The sequence below is a fragment of the Rhinatrema bivittatum genome, chromosome 2 (assembly GCF_901001135.1).
Source record: "Rhinatrema bivittatum chromosome 2, aRhiBiv1.1, whole genome shotgun sequence".
In the NCBI taxonomy this organism is placed as follows: Eukaryota; Metazoa; Chordata; class Amphibia; order Gymnophiona; family Rhinatrematidae; genus Rhinatrema; species Rhinatrema bivittatum.
In genome coordinates, this window is record NC_042616.1 from 460,141,914 (window position 1) to 460,161,335 (window position 19,422).

Sequence of the window (19,422 nt, forward strand, 5' to 3'; positions counted from 1 at the left end):
CTTAGTTTCAGGAACAAGTGCATCTGTGTTCCCAGACTGTAGTTCTTTTATGTAAGGAGCAAGGATTTTTATACCTTAAGATGATCATGATTTATCCCAATGGCCTAGTTGCAGTGGGAAATTTGGGTGTGATTCATGGACTCGCTTCCTGGTGCTCTGGCTGGCAGGGATTAAGGATGCAGAAAGCATTCACAGCCCCCAGGTGGGAAAAAGGGAGTCTAAGACACTGCTCAACAGCAGCACCTATTGGCTAATTAAAAGCACGATTGTTCCAGGTTCCAGAGGAAACTGCAGTTTGTACTTCTTGGCAAGGGAGCTGTCACTGCAGTGGCTGGGTAGGAATGGGAATATAGTGGGAGGGGGGATGGGGAAACACCGAGCAGTTGAAAGTGAAGGCTTATGGCACCATAGCATGAGAGAAGTGGGTTCCAATTAAAGCCCAAGGAAGCAAGAGGAAAGTGCTGGGCAAAAGCCACCTCCCTCCTTTTCCCAAAAAGTCCTTAAAGGTACATTTGCTCTGTGTGTTCATACCAGTGACTTGCCTGAGACCCTCTGAGATTGCTAAGTATGTACAGAAGAAATTGTTTGATTCTGAACATTTTTTTTTATCATTTTCTTTGTTTAAATTAACGAGGTGGGGGTTTTTTTAAGTACAAAAATGATCATAAATAGAGATTCTTTGGCAATTGGCAGTTTACAAAGCAACTTCCTTATTCATCAAATCGCAGAAACTGAAGAGCCTTGCTTAAGATTTGGGTGTTTGTTTTGGGCGTTTTTTGTTAATTTTGTTGTGAGTGTTGTGTGTTTGCCATTTTGGGGGTATTTTTGTGTTTTGTTGGGTTTTTATTTTTTCTTTGAATGGAAAATCTTTGTTTTCCTGACATGTAGATTTGACATGGCACCGTTGATCCTACCCCCCTCCACAATCATTTGCCATTAACTGTGCCTCGTGGATGTGATATTTTTATTTTTAACATCATATCTTACAGAAGAGAAGCGTAGTGACATGTCCAATCACCCCACTTTCCGCAAGATTTACTGCGACGCCGTTCCCTATTTCTTCAAGAAGGTATGATGTTGGGGGTGAGAATTGTAGTTAAAAGGGGATTGAATGGGAAGGGGGGGGGTTTCAAAGGAGGTTCCATATAGGATCCAGTAGGGTGGACTGTGGTGGAAATCCTGTCATGCTAAGGATATGGTGTGCTCTGTGTGTGTTGCATGGAACGGTGAGGAGACTCCTGTTCCCCAAGCTTTTGTGGAACTGGAGGGCAAGAGAGCATGGAGGAGTTAGTCAGTAATGAGAAATTACTACTTACCTGATAATTTCCTTTTCCTTAAGATGGATAGATGGATTCAGGACTAGTGCGTTATGCACTTCCACCAGCAAATGGAGACTGAGCGAACTGACGTCACAGTATATATATATATATATATATATATATATATATATATATATATATACACCCCTGCAGTGAATCAGCCCGCCAGTATTCTCTTCAAAAGCAACTGTAGACAGACTAGCAAAAACTTGATTAAAAACAGATAATCATTTCTGTACTTGACCAACAAGAAACACTGAACTCAGGCAAGAACATATGCATACTAGTCTAGAGACTGGGTGAGCACTTACCAGTAATCCCCTGGAACATATAGCCACACAAGAGGACCATCAAACAATCATTCAGCAGCCAAGGCCAGGAAGCCGAGTCCATCTATCCACCTTAAGGAAAAGGAAATTATCAGGTAAGTAGTAATTTCTTATTTCCTAGCTTGTGAATAGATGGATTCAGGTCCAGTGGGATGTACCCAAGCTACTCCCGAAAAGGGTGGGAGGCTGCCCGTGGCCCAGTCAACACTGCATGTGCAAAGGCTGCATCCTCCCAGGCCTGCACAGCCAGACGATAATACCTGGAAAAGGTGTATAAGGAGGACCTCGTCGCAGGTCAGCAAATGTCAATGGGAGATAACAATCTAACCTCTGCCCATGACACTGCCTGAGCTCTAGTGGAATGAGCCCTTACCTGAGTAGGCAACAGCTTTTCAGCATCCACCTATGCAGCCATGACCACCTCCTTAATCCAGTGAGCTATTGTAGCCCGTGAAGCTGGTTTGCCCTGTTTTCTTCCACCATTAAGGACAAACAGGTGATCCATTTTTCAGAAAGGTTTAAAAACCTCCAGGATACCTCACGACATGTCTCTTGATATCCAAGGTAAGCAACAGGCAATATTCCTCCGCGTCTTTCCTTATTCAAGGATGGCAAAGAGATGGACTGATTCAAGTGAAAATCCGAGACCACGTTAGGTAAGAATGAGGGAACAGTACACAGCTGTATCGCCCCTGGAATCACCCGAAGGAACTGCTCCCGACAAGACAAGCCTGCAGCTCGGAAATTCGACAAGCAGAACAAATCGCCACCAGAACACACACTGTTTTCAAAGTCAGGAAAGGCTATGCAGCGGTCAAAACATAGTGCTTGCCAAGAAATCCAACACCAGGTTAAGACTCCACAAAGGAACTGGTAATGGTAAGGGAGGATTAAGGTGTTGCACCCCCTTCAAGAAATGGGCCACATCAGAATGAGATGATAAGGTTCACCATTCACCTGGCCTCTGAAACAGGCAAGAGCCGCTACCTGTACCTTTAAGGAATTAAGGGCCAAGCCTTATTTAACCCATCCTGCAAAAATTCCAAAATGAGCAGGATCTTAACTGAACAAGGAAGAATAGCTCAATCTTCACACCAAATCTCAAACACTTGCCAAACCCGCACATAGGCTAAGGAAGTGGAGAACGTTTGAGCTCCTTAGCAAGGTGGCAATCATCACAGAAGAATATCCATGCTTCAACAAGCAAACCCTCTCAAGTCATACCATAAGACAAAACAGAGTAGGATCTTTGCAAAGGACAGGCTCCATTCTGCAACAGATTCCTGTGCAGCAGAAGATGAAGGGGGGTTTCTACCAGGAGTCTTCACAGACCTGCATACCATGGTCTTCTGGACCAATCTGGTGCCACCAGGAGCACCAACTCCCTTCGAACTATTCTGCCCAACATGGGCCATGGAGGAAAGGCATATACAGCAACTTGTCTTCTGGCCAGATCTGCTCAAGAGCATTCATACCCAAAGACTTCGGATCTCTCCTGTGTCTGAAGAATTGAGGAACTTTCAGATTGCGAGAAGTTGCCAGCAGGTCTATAAATGGAAGGCCCCAGCGAACCACTATCAGCTGGAACACCTTGTCCGACAATACCTATTCTCCTTGGTCCAGACTCTCCCTGCTGAGAGAGTCTGCTCTTACATTGTCTTTTCCTGCAATGTGCAATGACGAAATCACCTGAAGATGCATTTCCATCCATTCCATAAGTTGGGTCTATCTCCTGCGATACCTGCTGGCTCTTGGTTCCTCCCTGCCGATTGATGTAAGCCTCAATCGTTGTGTTGTCTGACATTATTCGGACCGCTTGACCCTGCAGTCTGCCGCTGAACTGCAAGCATGCCAATTGGACAGCCCGGGCTTCCAGCCAATTGATGTTTCAGAGAGACTCCTTTGCATTCCAGCGCCCTTGTGCTGTTAGTTCCTGACAATGAGTTCCCCAACCTTGGAGGCTCACATCTGCTGTGAGTACCAACCAGTATGACTATCAGGGAAACTCTTTCTCAGATGATTTGCATCAACCACCACTGGAGGTAAAAGCAGACTTCCATCGGCAGGTGGAGCCGAATCGAATAATCCTGAGATTGCGGGTTCCAACGAGACAGCAGGGAGCACTGAAGTGGATGCACATGCACCCTTGCCCATGGCACTACTTTCAGGGTTGCTGACATCACCCTGAGTTCCTGTAGATAGGACCAGACTGTCAGGCATATAGTGCTCACCAAGAGATGCACCTGAGAAATCAGCTTTTGAATATGAGCTTCTGGCAGAAAAACCTTGCCCTGCATCATGTTGAATCGCAGACCCGGCTACTCCAGTGACTGAGATGGTTGAAGACTGCTCTTGTCTAGATTCACCATCCAACCGAGCTCCTGTAACAAGGATATCACCTTGCGGGTCACCAGACAGCTCTCTTCCAGAGACTTGCCCTGAATCAACCATAAGAACACAAGAAAATGCCATACTGGGTCAGACCAAGGGTCCATCAAGCCCAGCATCCTGTTTCCAACAGTGGCCAATCCAGGCCACAAGAACCTGGCAAGTACCCAAACACTAAGTCTATTCCATGTAACCATTGCTAATGGCAGTGGCTATTCTCTAAGAGAACTTAATAGCAGGTAATGGACTTCTCCTCCAAGTACTTATCCAATCCTTTTTTAAACACAGCTATACTAACTGCACTAACCACATCCTCTGGCAACAAAAAAGAACTTTCTCCGATTAGTTTTAAATGTGCCCCATGCTAACTTCATGGAGTGTCCCCTAGTCTTTCTACTATCCGAAAGAGTAAATAACCGAGTCACATCTACATTTAGATATCCAGTCTATATTTAGACAACCAGTCGTCTAAATATGAGTGTACTAGGATCCCATACTTTCTCAGCTCTGCCGCCACCACTACTAAATGAGTCACCTGCAAATGACGGTTGACCCTTTTGAGATCTAGGATGGGACAAAAGGAGCCCTCTTTCTTGGGCTTAACATATTAAATGGAATATCGACCTGTATTTTCTTGAGACGTGGATATTGGAACCTCAGACTGAGGAGCCTTGACATTGTACACTCCACTGCCTGCTTCTTCTGTGGGGAGTGGCAGGGAGACACCATGAACACGTACTGAGGAACACTGCAAAATTCCAGCACATATCCTTTTCATATCACTTCAAAGACCCCTAATCCAATGTGATCTCTGTCCACCTCTGATAAGAGAGAGGCATTCCCCCCCTATCTCCTGTTCCTAGGTATGGGTTGGCAAGCCTTCATTGGGAGGGTCACGAGGTTGCACTACCCGAGCCCCCGCCTCACCTGGAATATCTGGGACGAAAGGACTGAGACCTGCCAAAAGGCCAAATCCTCTGAAAGGTCATCTCTCTGTAAGGAAAAAAAATACTTGGAACCTCTGAGATGACTCCTCATACCATCGAGGTGCGGTAACTGCTTCGTATTCTCGAGGAACTGGAGATTTGCCCCATTTACTGACCAGCTTCTCCAACTACTCCCAAATAAGAGTGAGCCTTTAAAAGGCAATTTCGTAAGGTTAGCCTTGGAGGTCACATCAGCCGACCAATTCCTCAGCCATAACTGGCATCTGGCCGCTATTACAGAGGACACTCCTCTAGGTGAGGTGCAAACCAAATCGCAGCCCGCATCTGCTAAGATGGCGGTGGCGGGTTCCATAACTGCCCTGGAAGGCACTGCAGAGTCATCAACCTCCTGAGAAGCAAACAAAGCAAGCCTCAAGGAACAACACAAAGCTATCTGCAAAGTCATTGCCACTGCGTCAAATGCTTGCTTAAGGATGGCCTCAATTCTCCTATCGTACACATCCTTCAAGGCTGCCCCTCCCTCAACAGGGATAATCCGTTCAGAGATGGCACAGACAAGTTCATCCACATTTGGGAAATGCAGACGCTCTCTCACCACTGGATCCAGGGGGTACAGGCCTTCCAAGGTCCGACCCCTTTTAAAATTTGTCTCCGGGGCATCCCATTCAAGATCATTCAATGGCCTCCATAACCAGGAAAAAAACAAGAAGCTTTACGCAAAGAAACCAAAGTGGGATTTTGCTTTGGCTCAGACATGGAATCTGCCCCAGGAATTCCCAGCATTTTCAATGTCTGGAAAGTCAGGTAAGTAGTAATTTCTCATTACTGACTAACTCCTCCATGCTCTCTTGCCCTCCAGTTCCACAAAAGCTTGGGAACGGGAGTCTCCTCACCGTTCCATGCAACACACACAGAGCGCACCATATTCTTAGGAGATCAGAGAGAGGAAGATGGATGTGACTAACCTTTGTTGAAACAAGCGACAAGTGCGAAGAAAACAAACAGGCCAGCATCAGAAATCTAAATAATAAGCAGAAGATCCTGAGCTAGTACTGAAGCAAAAGATCTGAAGCTGGAGTGAAGCAAAATCAATAAATACTGACTGAAGATCCTGGCTAAACAGAAACAAAACGCTGCAGCTAGCATAAACAAGAACCTTGTTGTCAAGCAACTAAAATCAGTCAGACGCCGGGTTAAATATCTACCAGTGTCTGACGTCACTCCCAGAAGCGGCCCACAGTCCGGCGGGAAAAGTCATTTGAACTACCCCCTTCCTACTCGTGCGTCAGATGGGAGGGGCCAAGTTCCAAGGCTTGGCGGCGTCTCCCTCGTGGAGACGCCACCGGGAAACAGGCTGAGCAGGCCCGAGCAGCAACGGCCCTCGCCGGAACGCTGGGAGAGAGGGAGTGAATTCGGAGCCCGAACCCCGCAGACTGAACCCCGAAGGCGCAGGTAAGGGCTCGGTCATGAGTCTCGCGACCGAGACCACAACAATTAATTAAGTTGACTTAAAAAATAGCCACTGCTATTACTTGCAACAGAAATATGGAACAGACAGTTTTTGGGTACTTGCCAGGTTCTTATGGCCTGAATTAGCCACTGTTGGAAACAGGATGCAGGGCTTGATGGACTCTTGGTCTGACCCAGTATGGCATGTTCTTATGTTCTTATAATTTTTTTGCCCCCAACATGCTTTCCAGAGACTCATAGTTGTGATATAACGTTAACTTATCCTTAATATCCACAACCATATTAGACTGAAAAGCTATTGAAGAAGACATCGCTGTAAATTGGTTCACAACCCCTGTTATTCTACTTTCTAAATTAGTCATTTTAGAGGCAACTTTAGCAGAAAAAGAACAAAACCACATTACTATGCCAGCTAGGGTGGTTTCAGTCTGCGAAACCATGCTCCAAATATTTATTTTAGTTATAATGTTTATATTCTGCCTTTAATGGCCCAAGCTAATATGTTTGAGTATCACCATAGCAGTTTCAGACACCAACGCCCCTGCATCAATTCCACCAAGATCTGGGGGAGGACTAACTGGCTTTGGCACCAAAACCCTCAAATATTCAGTGGCCTGTCCACTAGTTGGCATATTACTTGCAGTATTCACTCTTGACTCATTGAGTCCAACGGTGAGGAAACCCCAAGTCCATGATGTTGATCTAAAATCACATGAACCTCCAGCTGCTCCAGAGTCACCCTTCTGTTCTATGTTGACTGAGGGTAATGGGAGTATCTGGACTCCAGTGCTCAACAATGTTTCAATAGCCTCCTCACTTAAATTAGTGGTAATGCCACCACTTAACTGCACAAGGTGGCCATCTAGGAGGCCTCTTACTGGAGTTGAATTCACAGGGGTACCAAGTGTTTTCCCTTTGCATTTCCTGCAAATTTTTTCCCAGAGAGGCACACAACTGTAGATTGAAAGAAATTAGCCCTGGCACTAGATGATGCCAGCACTGGTAATCAGGAGAGCTGTGATTCCACCACACTCGCAGGGCAGAAAAGCACAATGCTGGTGCCTTCTCTCAGGGTCCTCCAGGATCACTGCTTTTTAACATTCATAAATGACCTAGAGATGGGAATGAGTGAGGTGATCATATTTGCTGATGATACAAAATTATTCAAAGTTGTTAAAGATTGTGAGAAATTGCAAGAGGACCTTGCAAGACTAGGAGACTGGGCATCCAAACGGCAGATGACATTTAATGTAGATAAGTGCAAAATGATGTATATAGGGAAGAATCAACCAAAATATAGTTACATGTTGCAAGGTTCCACATTGGGAGCCATCACCCAGGAAAAGGATCTAAGCGTCGTTGTGGCTATTGTGTTGAAATCTTATGCTCAGTGTGTGGCAGAAGCCAAGAAAGCAACCAGAATGCTAAGAATTATTAGGAAAGGAATGGAGAATAAAACAGAGATTATCATAATGCCACTGTATCGCTCCATGGTGGGACTACATCTTGAGTACTGTGTGACATTCTGGTTACCACATCTCTAGAAAGATACAGAGAAGGGCAAGCAAAATGATAAAGGGGATGGAACGATGCCACCAAACTTGAGAAGAACTGTTGCTAGGGGAAGGGATGCTGAAAGGAAACAAACTGCCCAACTCACAGATATGAGGTGACCCAGAAACAGAGGTCACAGACTGAAAGCACCTTTTGGAAAGGAGGATGTGGCCTCCAGGAGTAGAGCCTGCTCTTCAAAGCTGCTTGTGCTGCTGTACCTCAGGTCTTATTATATCATGGTTACTTGTCATCTGTTTTTCGTTTGTCTATACTTAAAGGAGTATAAAAGGTTCTGTTTCACCCTATTTTCCAGGTACGTGTGGTGTACCCAAAAGGTGGCTGGTTTGAAGAAGGAATGAAACTAGAAGCTATTGACCCGCTGAACATGGGCAACATCTGTGTGGCCACCGTACGTAAGGTAAAGAAGGAGCTGGGAGAATGGGAGAAGCATGGTTAAGGAGGAGCCCTCATGGTAGGAGAGATCACGTGGTTGTAAAGAATGAGCCCCCAGGTATTTTAACTGGATTAGACACAGGTTGAGAAATAGACAACAGAGGGGGGTGGTAAATAAGCTCCTTCTGAGGAAAATATGGACTAATTATGTTCAAGATTTTTTTGTGAAACAACAAATCCAAAAAACTACTCCGCTGTAGTTAATCTAAATCGCTGACTAACTCTCAATGCCAGCAATGACAAAAAAGGACCTTCATACTGGGCAAGCTTCAGCCATATAATAATGCTTGTAGTCAAGTTCTGTGTATAATCATTGGTCCAAAAGTTAGTCCATAATGTCTGCGTGAATAATAGTATTTTTAAGATTTCTCTCTTTGCAACTAAAATTCACACAGTTGCTACTTATCCCCTTGTTTCCATCCCTGACACAGGTCCTTGTTTCAAAAACATATTCTGCATCAGGAGGATCACTGTTGTACAGAGGGTATCCTATTGTGTTTTTCACTAGGACACTTACAAGTCAATTTTAAAAGGCCCTGTGCACGAAAGTGCAGGGAGTTTCTCGTGTGGCTGGGCCCTGCGCAAAGAGCATTCCCTGTACGTACCCGGATCAGTCCAGATTCCTGGGTTTTGCCTCCCTTCCAGCAGATGGAGACAGAGAAGTTTTAACGGACTCCATCCTATACCCCTGAGGTGCCACCTAGAGTCTGTCAGTAATTTTCTGTCTCCAGCAGATGGTGGAGGTGCAAAACCTTTAGTCTGGGTTTAGTGTTAGGTTTTTAGTTTTGCTGGTATTCGTTCCTTAGGGAATCTTAAGAAAAAAAAAAAAAAGAGAAGAGATCTCTTTAAGCCTCCCAGGGGGTTGTTAGGTCCTGGTGGGACCATCACCAATAGTAACAGACGCTCTGGAGCAGAGGGTTGGGAGCCCTGTAACTGCCCGCGGCTGAGGGTGATATCGGGGAGCCTGGTTCACTCACCCTTTGAAGATCTACACACGGGACAAAACAACACTGAGGTGATTTATTTAATTTCTGAGCCGACCTAGTGGTCTCTTTCGGCCCTCCTTCCTTCCGATGCCATTTTCACCGTCCTTTTCAGTTCCTACGAGCTCCCGAGGGTTTGTCTTGGTCGTGCTGGTTCTTTTTTCAGGTCCCGATCTTAATTTAGCTCGGGGATCATGCCACATGGTGCGGCCTGCGGGCCAGAGTTTATACCGGGTGCTTGTCGGAAGGGGAAGGCTCTTCGGGGAAGTCGGTTCCAGCAAAATTACATCGCACAGCTCTAGAGCACGCAGGGACCCTAGGAGGGCAGAATTGCTGTGGCAGCCTCCAGACTCTCTTCTTCTCAGCGCAGGTACTGAAGCCTCACTGCGAACTTTCAGGGAGCAGGAGAAGGCTGCGCTGGGGGAGGGGAGCTCTCCGCCATCTCTTTCGCCACGTTCTGCTGTCCCGGGGGGGGGGACAACTTGCAGGCAGCGCTGATCTGGGACTCGGATGAGTCTTCTTCCTCGTTCTCCTCCAATTTTGTTTTGTTGCTGCATAAAGCCTTCAAAGCACGAAAAGCAGCAAAGAGCCAGGGTACTAAGGTACCCCGTGAGGTCCTGCCGTCGCTGGGGGCTGGAACAAGAGCTTCACTCCACAAGCGTACCAAGTCACACAGTGGCATAGAAGCCCCCAAGGCCAAACGCCCATTCCGGTCCTTTTCCTGTCAGGTGACAGTTCAGATACGGATGAGGTGGATGAAGGCGAGTCTCCTCCGCAAGCCCCTGGTGAGGGACCGAATGCGGATCAAGATCACCAGCTCCAGCCGGCCAAGCCAGTAGATGCGCCTCAGAAGATTTCTGGCTCTTCAAAAAAGAAAAAGAAAATGTACTCGAGATTGTGAAAACAGCGGCAGAAGGTGCAGCAAGTTCCTTTGAGCCTCCCAGGGGGTTGGCAGGTCCTGGTGGGACCATCCCCCCTGGTATCAGAGGCAAAAGAGCAGGGGGTTGAAGACCCGGGGACTGCTACAGCCAGCGGGTGATACTGGGGAGCCCGGCTCACTCACCTGCGGCAGGCAGCTCAGCACAACTTTCGGAGCACCGGGGTGGGGGGGGGAATGTAAAAGTGAGGTTTTTTTTCTTGTCAGCCGGTCCAGCGTTCTCTCCAGCTCCTCTCTGCCTGCCTTATGCCGCGTTTCGGCTCGTGCAAAGGCCACTGCCGCCCGGTCTATTTTTGGCACGCTTACCTCAGGTGATCGGAGCTAAATTAAGCCCAAGGCTATGCCTCGTGGTGTGACCTGCTCCGCGTGCAGCAGCGCGCGCACCCGCCTCTCTAGAGCCGGCATCTGTGCAGATTGTGTCTCGGGAGGTGAAGGGACCTCGGGGAGGTCCGCTGAGGGGAATCCCTGTGGCAGCAGCAGTTCTTCGCGGCACCCAGCGCCTGGGAGGCTTACAGCTCAGCCGTTCCTGATCCGTTCCTGCTTAGTGCAGGGATGGAGGCCATTTTGAAAACGTTCAGGGATGCAGAGAGAGTCGCGAAGTTCCCCGCCACCTCTCTCCCCGCAACCGGGGGCCCTCCCGGGGGGGGGGGGGGGGGGAGAATCGCAGGAGGATCGGGCTGATACTTTGGATGGTGATCCCGAGGGGGCCTCAGATGGGTCATCTTCGTCATTCTCCTCTGACTTGGTGAAGTTTTTTTTACAAGATGCTCAAGGCACGGAGAGCGTCCAAACGCAAGAGGGACAAGGTCTCTGAGGTTCCCTCCTCCCATAAGCGTCCCAAGTCCCCGCCGGTGGGGGAGCATACTAAGTCTAAGCGCCCTCTCAGATCCTTGACAGGTCCTGGATGATTCGTCTTCGCAAGACCTTCAGGGGGTACTGGTGCCCAAGCAGGGAGGTGCTTCTGCAGTGGACGATGATGATCCCAAGGTGGTATACTTGTTCTGGAGAGATGAATTGGGTCTGTTTATCCCAAATATTCTGGAAGAGCTCGGAATTGAAGTCCCGCAGGAGGATTTGCGTATGGGAACGGTGGATCCCATGATGTTAGGTCTAAGAGGTCCGGCTCACTCTTTTCCCTTTCATATGTCGGTCACTGACCTCTTGTTCCGGGAGTGGGACACTCCGGATCTAGGTTCCCCTTCAGTCTGGCTACAGCTCTGTGAACATTCCCCAAGGTGATGGTGGTAGTAGCGGCAGCCCTCTGATGGGAGGGAGTGCTGGTTCACTTGTATCTGGATGACTGGCTCATCCGCGCAGCTCTACAAGCAAGCAGTGGACAAGGTCTTGAACTGTCTGAGGTCCCTCGGTTGGGTCGTCTATTACTCCAAGAGCATCTTCATGCTTCTCAAGTTCTGGACTTTTTGGGAGCATGCTTCGATACCCGAGTGGACAGGATCTTCCTAATGGAGGACCGAATCATCAAGTTGTAGTCTCAAGTTCAACACCTATTGGCAGCTTTGGTGCCCAGAGTCTGGGATTATTTACAGGTCCTTGGCTTCATGGCATCCATTCTGGAGTTGGTCCCATGGGCGTTTGCTCATATGAGGCCCTTACAGAAAGCATTGCTATCCCATTGGGATCCAATGTCATAGATGTTCCAGGTGGCTTTACCACTCACAGAGTCTGCCAGGTCCAGTCTTATCCCTAAACACTTGAAGCGTGGGGTGGACCTTGAGGTCCCTCAGTGGGTGATAGTGACCATGGATGCCAACCTCTCAGGTTGGGGGTGGTGTGCCAGTCCTATTCAGTCCAGGGCCAGTGGTTGACGAAAGAGGTACAGTGGTCCATCAATCGCTTAAAGACCAGAGCAGTGCTTCTGGCATTACAGAGTTTCCTTCCACTCTTGCGCAACCAGGCAGTATGGGTTCTATTGGACAATGCGACGGCAGTAGCCTACATCAACCGTCAAGGAGGAACCAAAAGTCATCTGGTAGCTCTGGAAGTGGAGATGCTGATGTCCTGGACAAAACATCATCTAGCCTTGCTGGCGGCGTCTCGCATAGCAGGGACCGACAATGTGCAAGTGGATTTTATGAGCCGCCAAAGACTAGACCCCAGAGAGTGAGAGCTGTCATTAGAAGCGATGACCCTCATCTCGTGCATATGGGGTGCTCCTTATCTGGATTTGATGGTGACTTGAACGAATGCCAAAGTACCATGTTTCTTCAGTTGAAGAAGAGAACACAGGGTGGAAGGGGTCAATGACCTAGTGCTCCCCTGGCTGCACGATGTTCTGCTGTATGTGTTTCCGCCATGGCCTCTGATTGGCAAGCTCCTAAGGCCAAAAGGAGTTCACCCAGGGAAGGTAATCCTTGTGGCCCCAGAAGCCGTGGTTTGCCAACCTAGTCAACCTCGCAGTGGATGTACCCCTACATCTGAGTCATCTTCCAAACTTACTGCGTCAAAACCCTATATGTTTCCAACAGGAGGATCACTTTTGTTTAGCAGCCTGGCTTTTGAAAGGAATCAGTTAAGGAAGAAGGGCTATCTGGAAGATATTACCACCCTGCTTCGAGCCCAGAAGACCTCTACTTCTTTAACTTATGTTCTGGTCTGGAGGTTCTTCAAATCTTGGTGTTGCGAGCATGGAACCCTTCCTCGACAGTCCTCTGTGGCAGATTCTAGCTTTCTTAAAGAGAGGCCTCAGCAAGGGGTTGTCATTTAATTCCCTTCATGTGCAGATTGCGGCCTAGGGATGCTTGAGAGGCAAACTTCATGGGGCGGCGCTGGCAACGCATCTGGATATGGTACGTTTTTCTCCGAGGGGCGAAGCATTTGAATCCCCCAGTTCTTCCGGTATGTCCATCCTGGAGCCTTAATTTGGTTCTAAAAGTCTTGTGCGAAGCTCCTTTTGAACCTCTTAAGAAGATCACTTTGAAGGATTTAACTCTGAAGACTGTGTTTTGGTGGCAATATGCACAACTCGGAGGGTGTCTGAACTTCAAGCCCTCTCGTGCAGGAAACCTTATTTATGAATTTCTGATTCTGGGGTCTCGCTCAGAACAGTTTCCTCTTTTCTACCAAAGGTGGTCTTAGCTTTCCACTTAAATCAATCAGTGGAACTTCCGGCCTTTCCCAGTATCGAGCTGGATGCGCCTCCCACTAGGGAATTGAGGCGCCTAGATGTCAGGAGATCCCTCTTACGTTATCTTGAGGTTACTAATGCTTTTCGGGTCTCTGATCACCTTTTTGTTCTCTGGAGTGGCGCTAAGAAGGGACACAAAGCATCATAACCATAGCCCATTGGTTGTAAGAACCTATTGCTTCCGCTTAAATTTGTCATGGATGACCTGTCCCTGAAGGTTTGAAAGCACATTCCATACAGTCGCAGGCTGCTTCCTGGGCAGAGTGTCAGTTGGTTTCACCACAAGAAATTTGCAGGGCGGTGACCTGGAAGTCTTTATACACTTTTGCCAGGTACTATCGTTTGGAATTCATTGCTAGAGGAAATTACAGCAGTTAGTGTAACTGGATTTAAAGGTTTGGATAAGTTCCTAGAGGAAAAATCCATAAACTACTATTAATTTATAAGCAATAGTAGCTTGAGATTTATTTGTTTGGGTACTTGCCAGGTATTTGTGACCTGGATTGGCCACTGTTGGAAACAGGATATTGGGTTTGATTGACCCTTGGTCTGACCCAGTTTGAGGGGGACCACGAGGACAGGTGTTGGAATACAGGAAGTTGATCCCGGGTGCCAAGCATTGATGGCTGAGCCTCTCTTCCCTTCTCTTTTTAGGTCTTGTTAGATGGGTATCTCATGGTGAGCGTGGATGGGGTCTCTGGGAGCGCTTCTGAGTGGTTCTGTTACCATGCCTCCTCCCATGCCATCTTCCCTGTTGGATTCTGTGAGAAGTATGACATTGAGCTGACGCCCCCTAAAGGTGAGGATGTGAAACAACTTTCCCTCCCCTACTGCCACCACCGTTGCTCCTTTTTCATCTTCTGCTGTCCTCTCACCCCCTTTCAGCACACGCTGCTTTTGTCTGACTGCACTTCCCTCCTACTGCAGACCTGGGGTGTTTCTGAGCCTGAGCTTTCTTCTCCGGATCCTAATGGAGATGAAAAATGATTTTTCTAGCTGCTCAGCTTAATTTCCTTCTCGCTCTGATAAGCACACTGAACCCCCCACGGTAAAGACATCTCACTCCAGGTCACAGTGTTTTGTGTAATTCTGCATATGCTCACCTGTACAAGGCGCTTCTGCCTCCTCTGGGGATATAACTTTCCTTACGAATGGGAAGCCCTTTGTTTTCTCTCTCCCCTTCGTGATAACTTTCCATTTCCAGCTGCAGCCCTTGACAGGCAGTGGAGCCCTGAATCCTCTTCCTCTGGGAGAATCTCTTACTGACAGTCCCTTCTCCCCCCTACCAGGTTATGAATACAAGATCTTCAGTTGGGCAGCTTACCTGGCAAAGACAAAGTCACAGGCCGCCCCTGCACGGCTCTTTGACACAGTGAGTACCCAGGCTGCACCTCAGTCACTCTCCTAAATTAAGCACCATGGTCACCCCGTTAATTCAATTGGGTATGTAGAAAGGGGGCGGGGGCCGATGTCTAATGGCAGTGCTGTGTGATGTCTTGCAGGGAGACCTGGGTTTGACTCCAGCTCAGGTCTTTAAACTCCCCCAGGTTGGCCAAGGCTGCAGAGGCAGCTTTCACAGCCCCTTGGGAGACTCCCAGTCATTACACAAGGGCAGTACCTAGTGGCCAGTTTTAGGGTCCATGATTGCAGGGCACACTGGCTACGGACTGTCACTGCGGTGACGAGGCTTAGGCAAACTAGGAAGGGATGCAAAATGGGGCAGAAAAACTCAAGATAGTTCCAAGTGAAGGTTTATGAAGACTGATTCCAGTTCTGCTTTCAGCTGAACTGGAACCCTTAAAGGAACAGGAGGAAGCTGCTGGGTCACAAAGACAGAAGATAGGCAGAACAAAAGGCTGCAAAGAAACTGCAGTTAACATTTTTTTATTGACCTAACCCAATAAAATGAGTTCCATTACCATCTTCTGATCTGGAAAGCCAGGCACTAATAATTTTGGCTAGTCCAGTTAATAAGTGTTGCTTGCAGCTCGTTTGCTGACTTCACTTTTACCTGAATGAAAATATCTCGACTTTTGATTTTACCTTTATCCGTTTTAGCCTGTGCCCAGGGTGTTCACATAATTTACTGTGTGAGCTTTCTCCCAGTGTTTATTTTTAAAGAAAACTATAGGCAACTACAGAAGTAAACAAAGATGGTGTGACAAAAAAAAGGCTTGTTGAAAATGTTTAGATTAAAGCAGTGTCCCTGCTCTATTTCCTCTTCTGTTCATTCCCCACCATGATACCAGGATTGTCCAAACCATGGCTTTGAGGCCGGCATGAAATTGGAAGCCGTGGACCTGATGGAGCCACGCCTTATTTGCGTGGCCACCGTGAACCGTGTAGTGCAGCGCCTCCTGCGCATCCATTTCGACGGCTGGGATGAGGAGTACGACCAGTGGGTAGACTGTGAATCCCCAGACATCTATCCTGTGGGCTGGTGTGAGCTCACAGGTTACCAGCTCCAGCCACCAGTGGCAATGTTGAATGGCACAGGTACGCTTTCTTTTTCAGGGTTGGGGAGAGGGGGAGTGGCAGAGAAGCTGTCTTTTTACAGGTTGCATGCTCTCAAAGCTTACCTTTTATCTGTAAAGTAACATTCTGTAACCTTGTAGCTAAGCAGGGAATCCCAATGTAGTTGACATGTACCAGGCGCATAGGCAGGGACCATTTTCTGTCATAAGTTATGGAGCGAAGGCAGTTATCTGAGTGGGACATGCCTATTCCCATCCTGCTTATTCCATTTCAGGGCATAGTAAGGGATTGGAGAGGGAGGACTCGGTGACTGCAGGATACGGGCACTGCCTGTGCTATAGTTCTGCAGATAAAGGAGACTGATTCATTTTCTGTTGCAGTCAGTTCACTTGCAGGCAATGTGAAGCCTAGATGTAGAATGAAGAGCAATTCTGCATAGAATGACGAAGAGGCAGATGTACTGAACCTGCAAGGGTTTGCAGGAATGGGCCAGTACTGCACATGTGTTTTCACATAGTACCAGCTCATTTTAATTATTACTGAAATGGCTTTGCAGGTTTTTTGGTGTTTTGGCAATAAAACCCATGCAAAATCTCAGACTTTATAACAAAAATACTTAGCTGCATCTTCATGAGGTGCAGTTACGTTGGTATGTTTTATTCCCTGTACGTACCGGATCAGTCCAGACTCCTGGGTTCATACATCCGTGCCAGCAGGTAGAGACAGAGAAAGTAAAATTGCCACTGCTTTAACTATGCTGATGCCCCCTGCAGTTTCTCAGTATTTCTCTGTAAGAGTCCTGGGTTACTCTTACAGTGTTCAAGAGTGCTTGAACCCTGCAGTTTGGTTTAGGATTTTTGGTGGGGTTTTTTCTTTTAAATTTTGAGTCTTCCTCCCAGGGTGTCAGAGTTGCTGGTAAGGAACCCCTACCCTATCTGGTTGAGGTGGGGGGGGCTGGGGGTCGGTGACCCTTTTGTACGCCCCCATCCCGTACCCGTGAGGTGCACATCCGGTGGTCTGGATCCCTCCCTGGCACGTGTTGGCTCACAAATTAGTTTTCTCACTTTTTTCTCTCCCTTTAATTGCTGAATTGAGCTGGACAGCTCTCTTTAGCGCAGGAGAGGAATTTTACAGTGAGACTGCAGTATTCTCTCCGGGATAAACCAGGCTCCAGGAGTAAAGGGGGAGTAGCTGACCTCCTACACCAGACCCACCCCCCTGTCCCTCTACAGGACCTGGGAGCACCGGTAAGAGTACTGGGGGGGAGCTGTGTCGACTCTCTCCTCCGCACCCCCACCCACCCGCGTGGTTTCGGCGGTTTTCTTCAGTGATTTTTTCTTCATTTTTTTTTTTTTTGCCGTTTTTAGTTAAAATCGTCGGTGCCGTGATGGTAAGGGGGGTGGCTTGTCACGCATACAGGTCCACCCCGGCGCGCCTAAGTCACTGCAGCCTTTGCGCAGCCTGCGTTTCTGGAGGGGGAGGGTCCCTCCGAACTCCCCAAGCCGGCTAAACGTAGGAGGTATCTGTCGCGGCCTTCCCCAAGTGCATTGGGCCCGGCAGTGACCGCGAGGGGTCCCGCTGGGGAAACCGCGGGAACGGTGGCCATTTTGAGTCCCTCGGGGCTCGAATCTCGGGCACCTCAGATGCCGGGGGATTCCCCCCCACTACTCTTACCAGTGCTTCCAGGTCCTGTAGAGGGACAGGGAGGCCTAATAGGGCCCGGGGAAGGGGCCCTTGCCTGCGTCTGACAATAGGCGGACTCCGGCTCCCTTTTCGCCAGAGTTTGTTCTGTTAATGCACAAAGCTTTTTTGGTGCAATATGAGGGGGGTGGGTCTGGCGTAGTAGGTCAGCTACCTCCCCCTTTTACTCCCGGAGCCTGGTTATCCCGGGGAGGATACCTGCCTGGGGCGGCCCCCGGTCAGGGCATGCAGAGGTCCTCGCAGGCAGGAGCGACGCCCACTCGAGGGCTGCGTGTTCCCACGGAGGCACCGCAGGACAACCCCGATGGTTCGGGGAGGGCGGACACAGACGTTGGGGGTGACGACCTGGATTCCGGACCGCTGGCAGAGGGGGATGACCCAAAAGTTCTCCGGCTATTCCATAAGGATGAGTTGGCGCCACTTCTTCGTCAGGTTCTGGAGGAACTGGGTCTCCAGTCTCCAGCGGCGGAAGCGCGTAAGGATGCTGCAGATCCGGTTTTACAGAGCACCAGGCGTCCTCCTGCGGGTTTTCCGTATCATGATTCCGTTCAGACGTTAGTTGAACAGGAATGGAATTCGTTGGACGCGGGGCTGAGGGTAGGCAGGGCGATGGCTAAGTTGTATGCGATGCCAGAACAGTCTACTTTAGGTAGACCCTGCGGAGTCTACCTAAAGTAGACTCCGCAGTCTCCGCCGTGACGAAACAGACCACTATCCCAGTTACAGGAGCGACAACGCTGAAAGACGTTCAGGATCGCAAACTCGAGTTTCAACTCAAATGGATTTTTGAGGTCTCGGCCCTCAGTCTTTGCTCGGCTATTTATTCCAGCCTCACGCAAAGGGCATGCTTACGCTGGGTACAATGCACACAGGAAGAACAGACACTCACAGATGAACAAGCGGCTCGCACAGACCGATTAGAATCGGCAATAGCCTTTGTAGCCGATGCATTGTACGACGTAACCCGAATGTCTTCCCGGGTTATGGGGTCGGCAGTGGCGGCACGGCGCATGCTATGGCTTCGTCACTGGTCGGCGGATATTTCCTCTAAGTCCAGGTTGTTCTCTTTGCCTTTTAAGGGTCGACTCCTGTTTGGGGAGGAATTGGATCAAATTGTGCCACAGCTGGCAGATGCTAAGGTGCCTCACTTGCCAGAAGACAGACCCCGGGCTAGACGCAGTTTTCCACCTCGGTTACATTTTCGGGACAATCGCAGGTTTCGCCAACAGTGCCCCGCTGGGGCACCGGTGCAGAGGGGTTCCTCGTCAAGAGGACATTCCTGGGGACAGCCCTTTCAAGGGGGCCGTAGACCCTTCAGGAATCCCGGCAATACAGCTCCCTCTGGTCCCAAGTCTACACAAAGAAAGAAGGCCGGTCCACTTCGCTGATCCTTTTGTAGGAGATCGGCTGGCCTTGTTTTACGGGGAGTGGGCCAAGATCATGCAGGACCAGTGAGTTCTAGGGGTGATAAAAGACGGCTACGCCTTAGATTTTGCAAGACCCATCCACGACTTGTTCCTAGTCACCCCATGCGGCTCACTGCAGATGCGCAGAGTGATGCGGGAACTCTGCACAGGTTGCAGCGTTCGGGGGCTGTGATACCGGTGCCTCCGGAGGAGATTCGAACCAGGCGGTATTCGATCTATTTTGTGGTCCCGAAGAAAGAGGGACCCTTTCGTCCCATTCTCGATTTGAAAAGGGTGAATGTGGCGTTGCGAGTT

General features: G+C 48.8%; 1 protein-coding gene across 2 annotated transcripts in view; it reads left to right on the plus strand.

The window, feature by feature from the left end:
- L3MBTL2 (L3MBTL histone methyl-lysine binding protein 2) overlaps positions 1-19,422 on the plus strand; it is a 120,404-nt gene that overhangs the window by 52,869 nt on the left and 48,113 nt on the right. For both annotated transcript variants that reach the window (XM_029590461.1, XM_029590460.1), the window contains exons 10-14: positions 990-1,069; positions 8,321-8,425; positions 14,180-14,324; positions 14,815-14,897; positions 15,775-16,021. In XM_029590461.1, the coding sequence (XP_029446321.1) occupies positions 990-1,069; positions 8,321-8,425; positions 14,180-14,324; positions 14,815-14,897; positions 15,775-16,021 (660 nt within the window). The remainder of the gene's footprint in view (positions 1-989; positions 1,070-8,320; positions 8,426-14,179; positions 14,325-14,814; positions 14,898-15,774; positions 16,022-19,422) is intronic.